The sequence below is a fragment of the Rhinopithecus roxellana genome, chromosome 1 (assembly GCF_007565055.1).
Source record: "Rhinopithecus roxellana isolate Shanxi Qingling chromosome 1, ASM756505v1, whole genome shotgun sequence".
NCBI classification, from domain to species: Eukaryota; Metazoa; Chordata; class Mammalia; order Primates; family Cercopithecidae; genus Rhinopithecus; species Rhinopithecus roxellana.
In genome coordinates, this window is record NC_044549.1 from 166800802 (window position 1) to 166818074 (window position 17273).

The window sequence follows — 17273 nt, forward strand, 5'->3', positions numbered from 1 at the left end:
AGAGATCAGGTCCACTTACATTAGAAGATCTTCTAGCACGGTTCCTTACATTTTTGTGCTTATAGGGATATTCTCTGCTGCTTCAGGAAGCCTCTTTCCCCTAACCTCTAACTCCATCATGTACTGCAGTTCAGAATTTACACTGCATCATGTATTAATACATCTTCGGGATCCACGTCAAGGACTTCAGGAAGGTGGAAAACCAATCAAAGCACAGACCTGGAGATGTTTCCTAAGGTAGTGATTGTGTGCATCCCTTGGCATCCCAAGTCAGGAGGAAAGACTGCAGTTTCTGCATGTGGAGGTTTAGTTCCATCAATTTGCAGGAGTCAATTAGTGAATAACTAGTCACAATATATTAACTTGTCATCTGCAGCTGAGTAAAGTCCCTAAAATGAAACTCTTGTGAAGCTGTACTTGTGCCTATAATTACTCCATCCTAGTTGAATCTAATTTTAATACCTCCGCATAATATGCCAAGAAAGGAATTATATGTACAAACCAGCTTTTAATTAAGAGGAGAAAAACCTATGTATATTCGGCCGCTTGGTGTTCTTTCAGTTTCCTTAATGCAGAAGAAGGCACATCAGTCTTTAAGTGACTCTTGATTAATAAGTACTTATTTCAGGGCCACAGAGATTGAAATAAGATAAACACATATTATTATAATAAGATAAACAGAATGGGAACAATAATAAAAGAAAATAAATGTCACTGGTTTAAAACGCATATTGTAAGTGATTCCAAAGGCATGGAAATGTAGTTATGAAAGTAGCACAGAGGACCATGGACCAATTTTATTAAAGTAATTAAATACTCTCATCAAGTTTATGGCTTCTTGGATCATTTCAGGCAACTGGAAATTATAGGGGAAATGTTAATTGAGACCTAATAGATGGCCGACAGCTTGACTTCTTGACTTTACTGGACAGGGTGGCTGAGTCTTGAGGCCCACTTGCTCTACAAACTGCATGACTTACTGAATTTTGGGGTTGAGGTGGGAAAAGGATTCAAGCAGATGGCATCATAGTCAGCATTTTCTTTGAGTTTCCATGTAATGATAATATTAACAACAGTGCAACAATAACAATACTGTAACCTTATCACACACTTTGTACATGCCCAGGCACTATTCTAGGCAGTTTATAGATTTTAAGGCATTTGAACTTGACCACAACTCCATGGGGTAAGAAGCATTCTATCATGATGTTGACCTTTAAAATACCCGCCTTCTGATCCTCTAAATCCATGCTTCCATTTTGTGCCTCAGTACTCCATGAATATGGCCTGGATTTCTCTCTTCCTGCTATGTCTTATGGTAGGTATTTTTATTTCTGTTTACCCCTCTCTGGCCCTCTCACTGCCAGAATATGAACTGACTGAGATCAGAGACTACATCTTACTAATCACTGTATCTAGGCTGCATGTAGACACTTAGATCACTGATTTTTCACATATTTGTAGACTACAGGATTTGAATAAATTAAGAAATACTATACAGGTATTTTTTCTGTCAAATAATATTTCAGGATACGTTTTAAATATTCATAGCTTATTGATTGGAAAGTAAGAATTCTGGTTTAAAGCAGTATGTAAAACTTGATCCCAATTTATAAAAATGTTATTATAGGTATATAAATATACATTGATTAGACTATATGAACATTTTAAAAGTAATCATCTCTGGACAAGAGGTTGATGGGTGATTTTTATTGCCTTTCCATGTTCTAAAACAAAGATAAGACTATAGCAAACGTTGACTACTAAAATATTTATTATTTGAGTATAATCATGGTTTTGTCCAATTACTTTTGCTGAATATTTAATGGCATAAGGAATAAATAGAAAAAAAAACTAACCTCTAATAGATGTTTCATAGAAACTTCTAAGTGAGGATTTTATCTGTCCTCAGAAAAAGAACAGATTAAAAGTTGAGCAAATTATTACCACACATTCACATTTCCCGTATCTGTCCTTTACAAAGACTTAATCCATAATTTCTTTCCAAAACTCAAGTTTGAGAACATCAGGACTCTTTGGCAATCCATATTCCAAATCTGGCTTCAAGATACCAGACCAGGGTTAAGCCGGAAAGAGAAACCTTTCTTGGGACACCTTTTTGCAGCATACCCCCTTGAGGCATACTCTGAAAATCTGGCACAATGAATTAAGGTTACTCTAAATAACCTTGCTTTGAACAACTGGAGTATTCAACATCCTTTAAAATCATACTTGGCAAAGTTCTTACTGATCAAAGACTTTCTACCTCTTCAAAGCTTTATGGCTGCCAGGGAGAAAACATTTCTAATGACTTCAGCTAGTCTACACAGGACGATTTAAGCATCAACTAATGCCAATGTTGCAAAATCTGCAGAAGGTTTTAAATTTATGGGAAGCAAAAGAAAGGTTTCTCTCATGTTGCTATGGTTAAGTAAAATTCTTGCTCTCTCTGCTTTTTAGCTACAGGAGTAATTCTGTGCTTAGTTACTTCATACAAAGTTTCAACTGTCTATGTAACAATGGATAAGGTGATAGGTACAAGAAAAATCTAATCTGAAAGGGTCATTTTCCATAAAACACTTTTCTTTTTGATGAAACTGTCCAGGTATGCATTGCCTGGATTAAATCAGTATTCACAGGCACTTGAAAAATCTTACTTTAACAGACTGGACCCATTCTTATTTCCAATCTATTCATTATGTTTTATTTAATGTTTATATTACCAAGATTCCTGAAATTTTACTTGTTTATTCTACTTTGTATGAATTGTCAAAACTCTACTTTTCCGTGAAGCTGAGGAAGAGAAAGTGCTTCAATATTTTTCTCTTCAATATGAACCCACTTACATGGTAGTATGCAGAGATTCTTGAATTAGTTTGCTAATGCTCAAAGAATGTAGAAAAATATGTAAAATATTTTTATTCAGTTTTGTCCATTTTACAAATAATGCATGGTCATTATAGAAAAAGTAGAACACACAGAAGCAAAATTGAACTAAAAAAACTCATATTTCCACTACCTTGAAATAACCACTGTTAACATTTAATGTATTACTTTTAGATATTTTTCCCATTTTTGTGGATATATAGATAGATGAATGTGTACAAAAATGTGATCACAATTTTATGGTACGTAATCTATTTTCTATTTCTTTGCAACATAGCAAAAACTGCCTATATTACGAGACTTCTTCCACGTTTGTATCTTAAAAAGTTGCCTAATATTCCATTATTTGATAGTATCACAGCTAAATAATCCCTTATTTTTGAAGATTGAAAAGATTTTTAAGCATTTGTTATTATAAATATTATCCTACTAAATATCCTTTTCACAAAATTCCTAAAGATTTGTTTAGTTACATTCTTTTTTTTTTTTTTTATCTTCATGACACTGGATTTGGCAGTCTTCCTGAATATGACACCAATAGCACAGCCAAAAGAAAAAACACACATATACTAGACTTCACCAAAATAAAAAAATTCTGTACATCAAATTCTGTCAATGATCAAGGGAATCAAAAGAAAACCCACAGAATGGGAGAAAATATTTGCAAATCATGTATCTGATAATGGATTACTAGCTAGAATAAAGAATGTTCACGACTCAACAACAACAGAACCCAATCAAAAATGGGTGAAGGACATGAATACACATTTCTTCACAGAAAACACACAAATGACCAATAAGTACAGGAAAAGATGCTCAGCATCACAAGCTATTAGGGAAATGCAAATTAAAACCACAATGAAAGGAGACATCCAGTAAGACAGCTATTATAAGGATACCCCTTCGGATAATTATTTTTAAAAGAAGAAAATAAAATAACAAGTATTACAGAGGATGCAAAAAAACCAGAACCCTTGTTCGTTGGTGGTGGGAATATAAAAGAATGAAGCTGCTATGGAAAACAGTTTGGAGTTCCTCAAAAAATTAAACATAGAATTATCATATGATGCAGTAATTCTGTTCCTTCATATATACCCAAAATAACAGAAGGCAGAACTCAATTATATACTTCTACAATAATGTTCGCTGCAGTACTACCAAAAGTCTCCATCAACAGAGGAATGGATAAACAAAATGTGGCATATACATACAATATTATTCAGCCATAAATAGGAATGAAATTCTGATACATGCTATCACATGAACCTTGGAAATAATGTGTGATTCCACTTAACATGAGACACCTAAAATAGTCAAATTCAAAAAAAGAAAGTAGAATAGAGGTTGCTAAGGGTTAAGAAGAGAAATGCATTACTTTAATTGCACACAGAGTTTCTGTTTGGGGTGATGAAAAAGTTTTACAAGTAGACAGTAGTGATCATTACACAGGACAGTGAATTTACCTAACCCCACTGAATTATGTGCTTTAAAATGGCTAAAATTGTAAATTTGATTATGTGTATGTTACCATAAAAGAAATTTAGAAATAAGTACCCAAAGCCTTCACACCACTTGTGGTGAGCCTTTTGTTCCTCAGTTGAGATAGTGATAACAGAAATTACTTAGATAATACTTTTTGAAACCTTGGTTGGTAGTGATGGCCGACAGCATCTCCTCTCCCCCTACTCCAACACATCCACACACACACACAAAATACACTCAATACCCTATCAAATACCTAGAATTATATTTCACAAAGGATTACACAACCAATAATTTCATTAACGATGCAGTTTATATCCTCCCATACTGACAGATAAAAACACATACATTCTCTAAGCACAAAGCTTATCTTCACAAATAACTCTGCTTAAAGACAAAATTTCAATTAATAATCACAATGGGAATTTAGTTATTTAACGCAACTACTAATCTAACGTCATCAACAAAATCTAAGCAGTTTTATCACAAAACCAGGGTTATATTCAGTGGGCATGCATTAATAATCTATACAACTTTAACATTACACCAGAAAATGAATTGAATATATAAAAGTTCCCTTGATTTTTGGTGGTTTTCAAATTTCATGGCACAGATTATAAAAAAAAAAAAACCCCTGTAAAAACAGATTTTAAATATTTTCAATAAAATGGTAAAAAATTGAATATATACCTTTAAGTTTTCATACCGGGGGCGGAGCGATACCAAAGCCTGGCAGAGACACATCAAAAAAAGAGAATTTTAGACCAATATCCCTGATGAACATTGATGCAAAAATTCTCAATAAAATACTGGCAAACCGGATTCAGCAGCACATCAAAAAGCTTATCCACCATGATCAAGTGGGCTTCATCCCTGGGATGCAAGGCTGGTTCAACATTCGCAAATCAATAAACGTAATCCAGCATATAAACAGAACCAAAGACAAGAACCACATGATTGTCTCAATAGATGCAGAAAAGGCTTTTGACAAAATTCAACAGCCCTTCATGCTAAAAACGCTCAATAAATTCGGTATTGATGGAACGTACCTCAAAATAATAAGAGCTATTTATGACAAACCCACAGCTAATATCATACTGAATGGGCAAAAACTGGAAAAATTCCCTTTGAAAACTGGCACAAGACAGGGATGCCCTCTCTCACCACTCCTATTCAACATAGTGTTGGAAGTTCTGGCTAGGGCAATCAGGCAAGAGAAAGAAATCAAGGGTATCCAGTTAGGAAAAGAAGAAGTCAAATTGTCCCTGTTTGCAGATGACATGATTGTATATTTAGAAAACCCCATTGTCTCAGCCCAAAATCTCCTTAAGCTGATAACAAACTTCAGCAAAGTCTCAGGATACAAAATTAATGTGCAAAAATCACAAGCATTCTTATACACCAGTAACAGACAAGCAGAGAGCCAAATCAGGAATGAACTTCCATTCACAATTGCTTCAAAGAGAATAAAATACCTAGGAATCCAGCTTACAAGGGATGTAAAGGACCTCTTCAAGGAGAACTACAAACCACTGCTCAGTGAAATAAAAGAGGACACAAACAAATGGAAGAACATACCATGCTCATGGATAGGAAGAATCAATATCGTGAAAATGGCCATACTCCCCAAGGTTATTTATAGATTCAATGCCATCCCCATCAAGCTACCAATGAGTTTCTTCACAGAATTGGAAAAAACTGCTTTAAAGTTCATATGGAACCAAAAAAGAGCCCGCATTGCCAAGACAATCCTAAGTCAAAAGGACAAAGCTGGAGGCGTCACGCTACCTGACTTCAAACTATACTACAAGGCTACAGTAACCAAAACAGCATGGTACTGGTACCAAAACAGAGATATAGATCAATGGAACAGAACAGAGTCCTCAGAAATAATACCACACATCTACAGCCATCTGATCTTTGACAAACCTGAGAGAAAAAACAAATGGGGAAAGGATTCCCTATTTAATAAATGGTGCTGGGAAAATTGGCTAGCCATAAGTAGAAAGCTGAAACTGGATCCTTTCCTTACCCCTTATACGAAGATTAATTCAAGATGGATTAGAGATTTAAATGTTAGACCTAATACCATAAAAACCCTAGAAGAAAATCTAGGTAGTACCATTCAGGACATAGGCATGGGTAAGGACTTCATGTCTAAAACACCAAAAGCAACGGCAGCAAAAGCAAAAATTGACAAATGGGATCTAATTAAACTAAAGAGCTTTTGCACAGCAAAAGAAACTACCATCAGAGTGAACAGGCAACCTACAGAATGGGAGAAAATTTTTGCAACCTACTCATCTGACAAAGGGCTAATATCCAGAATCTACAAAGAACTCAAACAAATATACGAGAAAAAAACAAACAACCCCATCAAAAAGTGGGGAAAGGATATGAACAGACATTTCTCAAAAGAAGATATTCATACAGCCAACAGACACATGAAAAAATGCTCATCATCACTGGCCATCAGAGAAATGCAAATCAAAACCACAATGAGATACCATCTCACACCAGTTAGAATGGCAATCATTAAGAAGTCAGGAAACAACAGGTGTTGGAGAGGATGTGGAGAAATAGGAACACTTTTACACTGTTGGTGGGATTGTAAACTAGTTCAACCATTATGGAAAACAGTATGGCAATTCCTCAAGGATCTAGAACTAGATGTACCATATGACCCAGCCATCCCACTACTGGGTATATACCCAAAGGATTATAAATTATTCTACTACAAAGACACATGCACACGTATGTTTATTGCGGCACTATTCACAATAGCAAAGACTTGGAATCAACCCAAATGTCCATCTGTGACAGACTGGATTAAGAAAATGTGGCACATATACACCATGGAATACTATGCAGCCATAAAAAAGGATGAGTTTGCGTCCTTTGTAGGGACATGGATGCAGCTGGAAACCATCATTCTTAGCAAACTATCACAAGAACAGAAAACCAAACACCGCATGTTCTCACTCATAGGTGGGAACTGAACAATGAGATCACTTGGACTCGGGAAGGGGAACATCACGCACAGGGGCCTATCATGGGGAGGGGGGAGGGGGGAGGAGGGAGGGCTTGCATTGGGGAGTTATACATGATATAAATGATGAATTGATGGGTGCTGACGAGTTGATGGGTGCAGCACACCAACATGGCATAAGTATACATATGTAACAAACCTGCACGTTATGCACATGTACCCTAGAACTTAAAGTATATTAAAAAAATATATATATAAAAAAAAAAAAAAAAAAAAAAAAAAAACATCAGGCTGGCCCCAATCTGTCAAAACTGACAGATAAATATTTACAATGACTAGACAGACTTTAGTTACAAAGGTACTGGGGGTCTACACCGTCCTATCAAAAACCCTTTAGGGTTAATTTCTCAATGCAAACATGTCTTTTTAAATACTGTGATATATAAACTTGGAAACATACCTAGAGTCTGGAGAGAGATGAAATACAACACACAAGTCAATCTTATTTCTGACCTGTCAAAAAAGCCTTCTGGCACCCAAACATCCAACATTGTCCCTCAATATAAAAATTAAGAACAGTAGAATGACTTTACCCTACTGGCTGACGTTTTTCTACAGAATTATCTTTCACTACATATCAAAGCAGGGCTCAAGCTCCATTAACCTTCTACAGAGTGTAGTTAGAAGAGCTCCAAATTTATAAACTGATGTGGCAACCCCAAAATGATATACTTTTCCAATGGAAACAAACTTTTTTCCATTGTTCTGTGTGCCATGTTATTCTTGAAACTTATGTGGCTACAAATAAGAAAAAACTTAGGGAAGTTCTGAACATATCTTGTACTTTTCATCAAGGCTAAAGTGCAAAACATCTCCATTATCTCTGATATTTTAAAGGGAAAAAATCACATATAATAAAGGAAATGAAGTGACAGCAGAACTAATAAAAAAAAAAGCACTCTCAAATATATACTTGAAGACTATATTTTACTACCAATTTAATTTTTCTTTCTTCAGCAAAATCTGTCAATGAACCAAGTTCTCATAGAACTTAAGATTTTGTTTGATTCTTTCCAGGACCAGAAATTCCAAAATTACGGGGAAAAAGAATGGAAAAAAAATAACATTGCATGACAATGGACACTAAGTTCATAAAGAACTTCTTTTTAAAATGAGATATTATGGAAGAAAATACCATGAAAAGAATAATCCTATGAGAATTATTTTTAATTACAGTAAATCTGAGCCTTGGGTCCTCATGAAGATACTACAGTTTATATAGAAAACTATAAATATACAAGACTCCGGGGGGAAAAAAGTCAGAATACATATTTAACATTCTGTATGATTAAAAATCTTTTAAGGGGAGCAGGAAAAGGACAGCCAACTGAATCTTATAAGAATACAGAAACTGAAAAATTCCTGGGTCAAAAGGGTGCTCCAAGTGGAACCACACTTTGTGGGGAAAAAAAACCACAAGAAATTTTAGATATATTTTTTTAAAGAAAAGAAAAAAATACTGAATAATTGCAATCCCTTCCAAAAAGGAAATCTTAAATTAAGGGGAAAAGATTTGAATAGCATAAACAAGTCTGGCTCAGAAAGAAAATTGAACAACATATCCAAGATCTGTCCATAAAAGTAATGCCAGTATATCTTTAATATTAAAGAAATAGGCTATAAAAAAGTTCAGTCTCAGAAATGGTTTTTGAAAGCTCATTTGTGCTCCTTTGTAGGTGTGTAGTAAACTTCCATGGGTGTATTCACTTTCCAGTATTTCTCACTGACCAGTTCCAAAGAAAAAGAGCCATTTAGTACAGTGAACTGGCCACTGGCTGTTGCTATATAAATGGTATACTGCTTCTCACTGGCTGTATCAAGGTTCATCTGGTTTGATTCACCTTTGCTTCGAAGTTCTTCTAAAGCTAACCTCACAGCCAGATACTTGGATAAGTGATCAACAGTGGTGTTACCAGAAGTCTTTATGTATCTCATCTGTGCATTGTCATCTTTTTCCATAAGTGTGGGATGAGGCCTGAATACTAATTCAATTTCACTAGCACCATCCATTACTGGATCAATTGCCATTGCTGCATTGTTATTATCAAGCTCAAGCCCAGAATCATCAGATGTTTTGGTTGGTTTGTCACTAGGGCCTGTTTCCTGATTGCTATGTGTGGAGGCATTACTACAATGTGAACTGTCACCATTATCTTCTGCTCCACTACCATTTTCTTTTTTTTTTTTTTTTTTTTTTTTTAGTTAAGTAGGTTATTTTATTGGTAAATATCTCAGGAAACAGGTCAATTATCAGTAAACAAAATTTGGCTCCATCATTTTCAATGTTTACACATTTTATTTTATTTTATTTTATTTTATCTTATTTTATTTTTTTTCTTATACTTTAAGTTCTAGGGTACATGTGCATAACGTGCAGGTTTGTTACATATGTATACTTATGCCATGTTGGTGTGCTGCACCCATCAACTCGTCAGCACCCATCAATTCATCATTTATATCATGTATAACTCCCCAATGCAATCCCTCCCTCCTCCCCCCTCCCCCCTCCCCATGATAGGCCCCAGTGTGTGATGTTCCCCTTCCCGAGTCCAAGTGATCTCATTGTTCAGTTCCCACCTATGAGGGAGAACATGCGGTGATTGGTTTTTCCCTTCTTGTGATAGTTTGCTAAGAATGATGGTTTCCAGCTGCATCCATGTCCCTACAAAGGACGCAAACTCATCCTTTTTTATGGCTGCACAGTATTCCATGGTGTATATGTGTCACATTTTCTTAATCCAGTCTGTCACAGATGGACATTTGGGTTGATTCCAAGTCTTTGCTATTGTGAATAGTGCCACAATAAACATACGTGTGCATGTGTCTTTGTAGTAGAATAATTTATAATCCTTTGGGTATATACCCAGTAGTGGGATGGCTGGGTCATATGGTACATCTAGTTCTAGATCCTTGAGGAATTGCCATACTGTTTTCCATAATGGTTGAACTAGTTTACAATCCCACCAACAGTGTAAAAGTGTTCCTATTTCTCCACATCCTCTCCAACACCTGTTGTTTCCTGACTTCTTAATGATTGCCATTCTAACTGGTGTGAGATGGTATCTCATTGTGGTTTTGATTTGCATTTCTCTGATGGCGAGTGATGATGAGCATTTTTTCACGTATCTGTTGGCTGTATGAATGTCTTCTTTTGAGAAATGTCTGTTCATATCCTTTGCCCACTTTTTGATGGGGTTGTTTGTTTTTTTCTTGTATATTTCTTTGAGTTCTTTGTAGATTCTGGATATTAGCCCTTTGTCAGATGAGTAGATTGCAAAAATTTTCTCCCATTCTGTAGGTTGCCTGATCACTCTGATGGTAGTTTCTTTTGCTGTGCAAAAGCTCTTTAGTTTAATTAGATCCCGTTTGTCAATTTTGGCTTTTGCTGCCATTGCTTTTGGTGTTTTAGCCATGAAGTCCTTACCCATGCCTATGTCCTGAATGGTACTACCTAGATTTTCTTCTAGGGTTTTTATGGTATTGGGTCTAACATTTAAGTCTCTAATCCATCTTGAATTAATCTTCATATAAGGGGTAAGGAAAGGATCCAGTTTCAGCTTTCCACTTACGGCTAGCCAATTTTCCCAGCACCATTTATTAAATAGGGAATCCTTTCCCCATTTCTTGTTTCTCTCAGGTTTGTCAAAGATCAGATGGCTGTAGATGTGCGGTATTATTTCTGAGGACTCTGTTCTGTTCCATTGGTCTATATCTCTGTTTTGGTACCAGTACCATGCTGTTTTGTTTACTGTAGCCTTGTAGTATAGTTTGAAGTCAGGTAGCGTGACGCCTCCAGCTTTGTTCTTTTGACTTAGGATTGTCTTGGCAATGCGGGCTCTTTTTTGGTTCCATATGAACTTTAAAGCAGTTTTTTCCAATTCTGTGAAGAAACTCATTGGTAGCTTGATGGGGATGGCATTGAATCTATAAATAACCTTGGGCAGTATGGCCATTTTCACGATATTGATTCTTCCTATCCATGAGCATGGTATGTTCTTCCATTTGTTTGTGTCCTCTTTGATTTCACTGAGCAGTGGTTTGTAGTTCTCCTTGAAGAGGTCCTTTATATCCCTTGTAAGCTGGATTCCTAGGTATTTTATTCTCTTTGAAGCAATTGTGAATGGAAGTTCATTCCTGATTTGGCTCTCTGCTTGTCTGTTACTGGTGTATAAGAATGCTTGTGATTTTTGCACATTAATTTTGTATCCTGAGACTTTGCTGAGGTTGCTTATCAGCTTAAGGAGATTTTGGGCTGAGACGATGGGGTTTTCTAAATATACAATCAGGTCATCTGCAAACAGGGACAATTTGACTTCTTCTTTTCCTAACTGGATACTCTTGATTTCTTTCTCTTGCCTGATTGCCCTAGCCAGAACTTCCAACACTATGTTGAATAGGAGTGGTGAGAGAGGGCATCCCTGTCTTGTGCCAGTTTTCAAAGGGAATTTTTCCAGTTTTTGCCCATTCAGTATGATATTAGCTGTGGGTTTGTCATAAATAGCTCTTATTATTTTGAGGTACGTTCCATCAATACCGAATTTATTGAGCGTTTTTAGCATGAAGGGCTGTTGAATTTTGTCAAAAGTCTTTTCTGCATCTATTGAGATAATCATGTGGTTCTTGTCTTTGGTTCTGTTTATATGCTGGATTACGTTTATTGATTTGCGAATGTTGAACCAGCCTTGCATCCCAGGGATGAAGCCCACTTGATCATGGTGGATAAGCTTTTTGATGTGCTGCTGAATCCGGTTTGCCAGTATTTTATTGAGAATTTTTGCATCGATGTTCATCAGGGATATTGGTCTAAAATTCTCTTTTTTTGTTGTGTCTCTGCCAGGCTTTGGTATCAGGATGATGTTGGCCTCATAAAATGAGTTAGGGAGGATTCCCTCTTTTTCTATTGATTGGAATCGTTTCAGAAGGAATGGTACCAGCTCCTCCTTGTACCTCTGGTAGAATTCAGCTGTGAATCCATCTGATCCTGGACTTTTTTTGGTGGGTAGGCTATTAATTGTTGCCTCAATTTCAGAGCCTGCTATTGGTCTATTCAGGGATTCAACTTCTTCCTGGTTTAGCCTTGGGAGAGTGTAAGTGTCCAGGAAATTATCCATTTCTTCTAGATTTTCTAGTTTATTTGCGTAGAGTCGTTTATAGTATTCTCTGATGGTTGTCTGTATTTCTGTGGGGTCAGTGGTGATATCCCCTTTATCATTTTTTATTGTGTCTATTTGATTCCTCTCTCTTTTCTTCTTCATTAGCCTTGGTAGCGGTCTGTCAATTTTGTTGATCTTTTCAAAAAACCAACTCCTGAATTCATTGATTTTTTGGAGGGTTTTTTGTGTCTCTATCTCCTTCAGTTCTGCTCTGATCTTAGTTATTTCTTGCCTTCTGCTAGCTTTTGAATGTGTTTGCTCTTGCCTCTCTAGTTCTTTTAATTGTGATGTTAGAGTGTCAATTTTAGATCTTTCCTGCTTTCTCTTGTGGGCATTTAGTGCTATAAATTTCCCTCTACACACTGCTTTAAATGTGTCCCAGAGATTCTGGTATGTTGTATCTTTGTTCTCATTGGTTTCAAAGAACATCTTTATTTCTGCTTTCATTTCGTTATGTACCCAGTAGTCATTCAGGAGCAGGTTGTTCAGTTTCCATGTAGTTGAATGGTTTTGATTGAGTTTCTTAGTCCTGAGTTCTAGTTTGATTGCACTGTGGTCTGAGAGACAGTTTGTTATAATTTCTGTTCTTTTACATTTGCTGAGAAGTGCTTTACTTCCAATTATGTGGTCAATTTTGGAATAAATGCAATGTGGTGCTGAGAAGAATGTATATTCTGTTGATTTGGGGTGGAGAGTTCTATAGATGTCTATTAGGTCCGCTTGGTGCAGAGATGAGTTCAATTCCTGGATATCCTTGTTAACTTTCTGTCTCGTTGATCTGTCTAATGTTGACAGTGGGGTGTTGAAGTCTCCCATTATTATTGTATGGGAGTCTAAGTCTCTTTGTAAGTCTCTAAGGACTTGCTTTATGAATCTGGGTGCTCCTGTATTGGGTGCATATATATTTAGGAGAGTTAGCTCTTCCTGTTGAATTGATCCCTTTACCATTATGTAATGGCCTTCTTCGTCTCTTTTGTTCTTTGATGATTTAAAGTCTGTTTTATCAGAGACTAGTATTGCAAACCCTGCTTTTTTTTGTTCTCCATTTGCTTGGTAGATCTTCCTCCATCCCTTTATTTTGAGCCTATGTATGTCTCTGCATGTGAGATGGGTCTCCTGAATACAGCAGACTGATGGGTCTTGGCTCTTTATCCAGTTTGCCAGTCTGTGTCTTTTAATTGGAGCATTTAGTCCATTTACATTTACGGTTAATATTGTTATGTGTGAACTTGATCCTGCCATTATGATATTAACTGGTTATTTTGCTCGTTAGTTGATGCAGTTTCTTCCTAGCCTCGATGGTCTTTACATTTTGGCATGTTTTTGCAATGGCTGGTACCGGTTGTTCCTTTCCATGTTTAGGGCTTCCTTCAGGGTCTCTTGTAAGGCAGGCCTGGTGGTGACAAAATCTCTAAGCATTTGCTTATCTGTAAAGGATTTTATTTCTCCTTCACTTATGAAACTTAGTTTGGCTGGATATGAAATTCTGGGTTTAAAATTCTTTTCTTTAAGAACGTTGAATATTGGCCCCCACTCTCTTCTGGCTTGGAGAGTTTCTGCCGAGAGATCTGCTGTTAGTCTGATGGGCTTCCCTTTGTGGGTAACCTGACCTTTCTCTCTGGCTGCCCTTAAGATTTTTTCCTTCATTTCAACTTTGGTGAATCTGGCAATTATGTGTCTTGGAGTTGCTCTTCTGGAGGAGTATCTTTGTGGCGTTCTCTGTATTTCCTGAATTTGAATGTTGGCCTGCCCTACTAGGTTGGGGAAGTTCTCCTGGATGATATCCTGAAGAGTGTTTTCCAACTTGGTTCCATTTTCCCCCTCACTTTCAGGCACCCCAATCAGACGTAGATTTGGTCTTTTTACGTAATCCCATACTTCTTGCAGGCTTTGCTCATTTCTTTTTCTTCTTTTTTCTTTTGGTTTCTCTTCTCACTTCATTTCATTCATTTGATCTTCAATCGCTGATACTCTTTCTTCCAGTTGATCGAGTCGGTTACTGAAGCTTGTGCATTTGTCACGTATTTCTCGTGTCATGGTTTTCATCTCTGTCATTTCATTTATGATCTTCTCTGCATTAATTAGTCTAGCTGTCAATTCTTCCACTCTGTTTTCAAGATTTTTAGTTTCTTTGCGCTGGGTACGTAATTCCTCCTTTAGCTCTGAGAATTTTGATGGACTGAAGCCTTCTTCTCTCATCTCGTCAAAGTCATTCTCTGACCAGCTTTGATCCGTTGCTGGCGAAGGGCTGCGCTGCTTTGCAGGGGGAGATGCACTCTTATTTTTTGAATTTCCAGCTTTTCTGCCCTGCTTCTTCCCCATCTTTGTGGTTTTATCTGTCTCTGGTCTTTGATGATGGTGACATACTGATTGGGTTTTGGTATAGGTGTCCTTCCTGTTTGATAGTTTTCCTTCTGACAGTCAGAACGACTGTCTGTTGGTCTGTTGGAGATTGCTTGAGGTCCACTCCAGACCCTGTTTGCCTGGGTATCAGCAGCAGAGGTTGCCGAAGATAGAATATTGCTGAACAACGAGTGTACCTGTCTGATTCTCCCTTTGGAAGTTTCCTCTCAGGGGTGTACTCCACCCTGTGAGGTGTGGGGTGTCAGACTGCCCCTAGTGGGGGATGTCTCCCAGCTAGGCTACTCAGGGGTCAGGGACCCACCTGAGCAGGCAGTCTGTCCATTCTCAGATCTCAACCTCCGAGTTGGGAGATCCACAGCTCTCCCCAAAGCTGTCAGACAGAGTCGTTCGCGTCTGCACCGGCCCCCGCTGCTTCCCCTGTTGGTCTTCAGCTGTGCGCTGTCCCCAGAGGTGGAGACTACAGAGACAGGCAGGCTTCCTTGAGCTGCTGTGAGCTCCACCCAGTTCGAGCTTCCCAGCGGCTTTGTTTACCTTCTTAAGCCTCAGCAATGGCGGGCGCCCCTCCCCCAGCCTCGCTGCTGCCTTGCGGATAAGATCGCTGCAGACTGCTGTGTTAGCAGTGAGGGAGGCTCTGTGGGCGTGGGACCCTCCCGGCCAGGTGTGGGATATATTCTCCTGGTGTACCTGCTTGCTTAAAGCGCAGTATTGGGGTGGGAGTTACCCGATTTTCCAGGTGTTGTGTGTCTCAGTTCCCCTGGCTAGGAAAACGGATTCCCTTCCCCCTTGCACTTCCAGGTGAGGCGATGCCTTGCCCTGCTTCAGCTCTCGCTGGTCAGGCTGCAGCAGCTGACCAGCACCGATTGTCCGGCACTCCCTAGTGAGATGACCCCAGTACCTCAGTTGAAAATGCAGAAATCACCGGTCTTCTGTGTCGCTCACGCTGGGAGTTGGAGACTGGAGCTGTTCCTATTCTGCCATCTTGCTCCGCCCCCCCCACCATTTTCAGTCTGTTGTTTCTTGCCTCGCTGCAGTCTGTTCATGGCCTGTATCTTCAGTCCTTCCTCAATGCTGTGACTGAGTGCTTGCTGATTATTGTGCTTGTTGATCCTGGCTAATACTCTCTCTTGATGAGCTTCATACTCATCACGACTTGGATAAATTTTGCTGATGAGTGCATCAAAGTTTGGGTCTGGCCTTAGTGATCTTTTGGAAACTAGTTTTTTCCGACAGGTAGGACATTCTTTGTTACCACTTCTAAGGGCTGTGATGATGCAGTCTGCACAAAAACTATGTAAACACTCCTTCGTAGACATGGTGTTCTTCAACATATCCAAACAAATTGGGCACATTAATTCACTGTGTAGACTTCAAGGTGAAACCACAGTTTCTAAGCCATCTGTTATTGCCTCCTGAGGTGTTCGTTGTAACTCATATAAACTGAGTTCCCATGTTTTGCTTAATGGTTGAGTTCCGTTTGTCTGCACGGCCTGAGACATTGCGGCTCCTGCCCCAGCCTGGGGCTCCGCTGCCACGGCCGGAGCAAGACTCGGGTATCAGCTGCCTGTTTAGTTACATTCTCACAAATGTAATACCTTGCTCAAAACATATGCACATTTTAAACCTTTTGTGATTTGTTGCCAGATTGCCATTCAAACAAATGGTGCCATTTTTTAATCAACCTCATTTATGACAGCGTCACTTCTTCAAACCTTCTGCAGCACTTACTATTATAACTTTTGACCTCCAAATTTTATACATAAAAATAATACCTGAGGGTGTTAAGGTTTTTTATTAATGAAGTTTTGTCCTATAATTATCATTCAATTGTGTACATTTTTAAAACTGCCTATCTTATTGGCCTTGTTAATGTTGGTGATATTTTTTATATTCATTTTTAGGGGTTTATCTAGATTTGAGATACTAATGCTCTTGCTACTGTTTATGAAGCTAAGATTTTTCTCAATTTTCATTTGTGTCTAATTGTATTAATGTTTCAAAATGCCATTTTTTAATGTTCATAAAAATATAGCTAGCTGAAAAAATGGTCAAAATAAAATTATTCAAAGAAGCATTAGGCTGGATAGTACCAAAGTCTAGCTCAGTTTTGTTCTCCCAACTTAGATAAGATCTAACTCCATCCTGAGAGATTTATAGTGCCATCCTTTCCATTGCAACTTCAGAAAAATAAAATCAAACAACAATAATAAATAATGTCTGACTCTGTATCTCAGGGTCTGTTATTTAAAAGATAAGAAAATTTCTGCAAACTCTTTTTCCCATAATTTTTCAAGGAATATTTACAGTTTTGACAAATCTAACCAATGTATAGATAGTTATAT

The 17273-nt window shown here is 37.7% G+C and overlaps 1 protein-coding gene across 1 annotated transcript; it reads right to left on the reverse strand.

The window, feature by feature from the left end:
- Positions 1-9073: 9073 nt before the first annotated feature.
- Positions 9074-16490, reverse strand: LOC104658081 (E3 ubiquitin-protein ligase RING2-like). The gene is given in 2 exon segments (XM_030938771.1): positions 9074-9576; positions 15923-16490. Coding segments are annotated over 2 exon segments (1011 nt in total). The 5' UTR covers positions 16431-16490.
- Between the last annotated feature and the right edge of the window lie 783 nt (positions 16491-17273).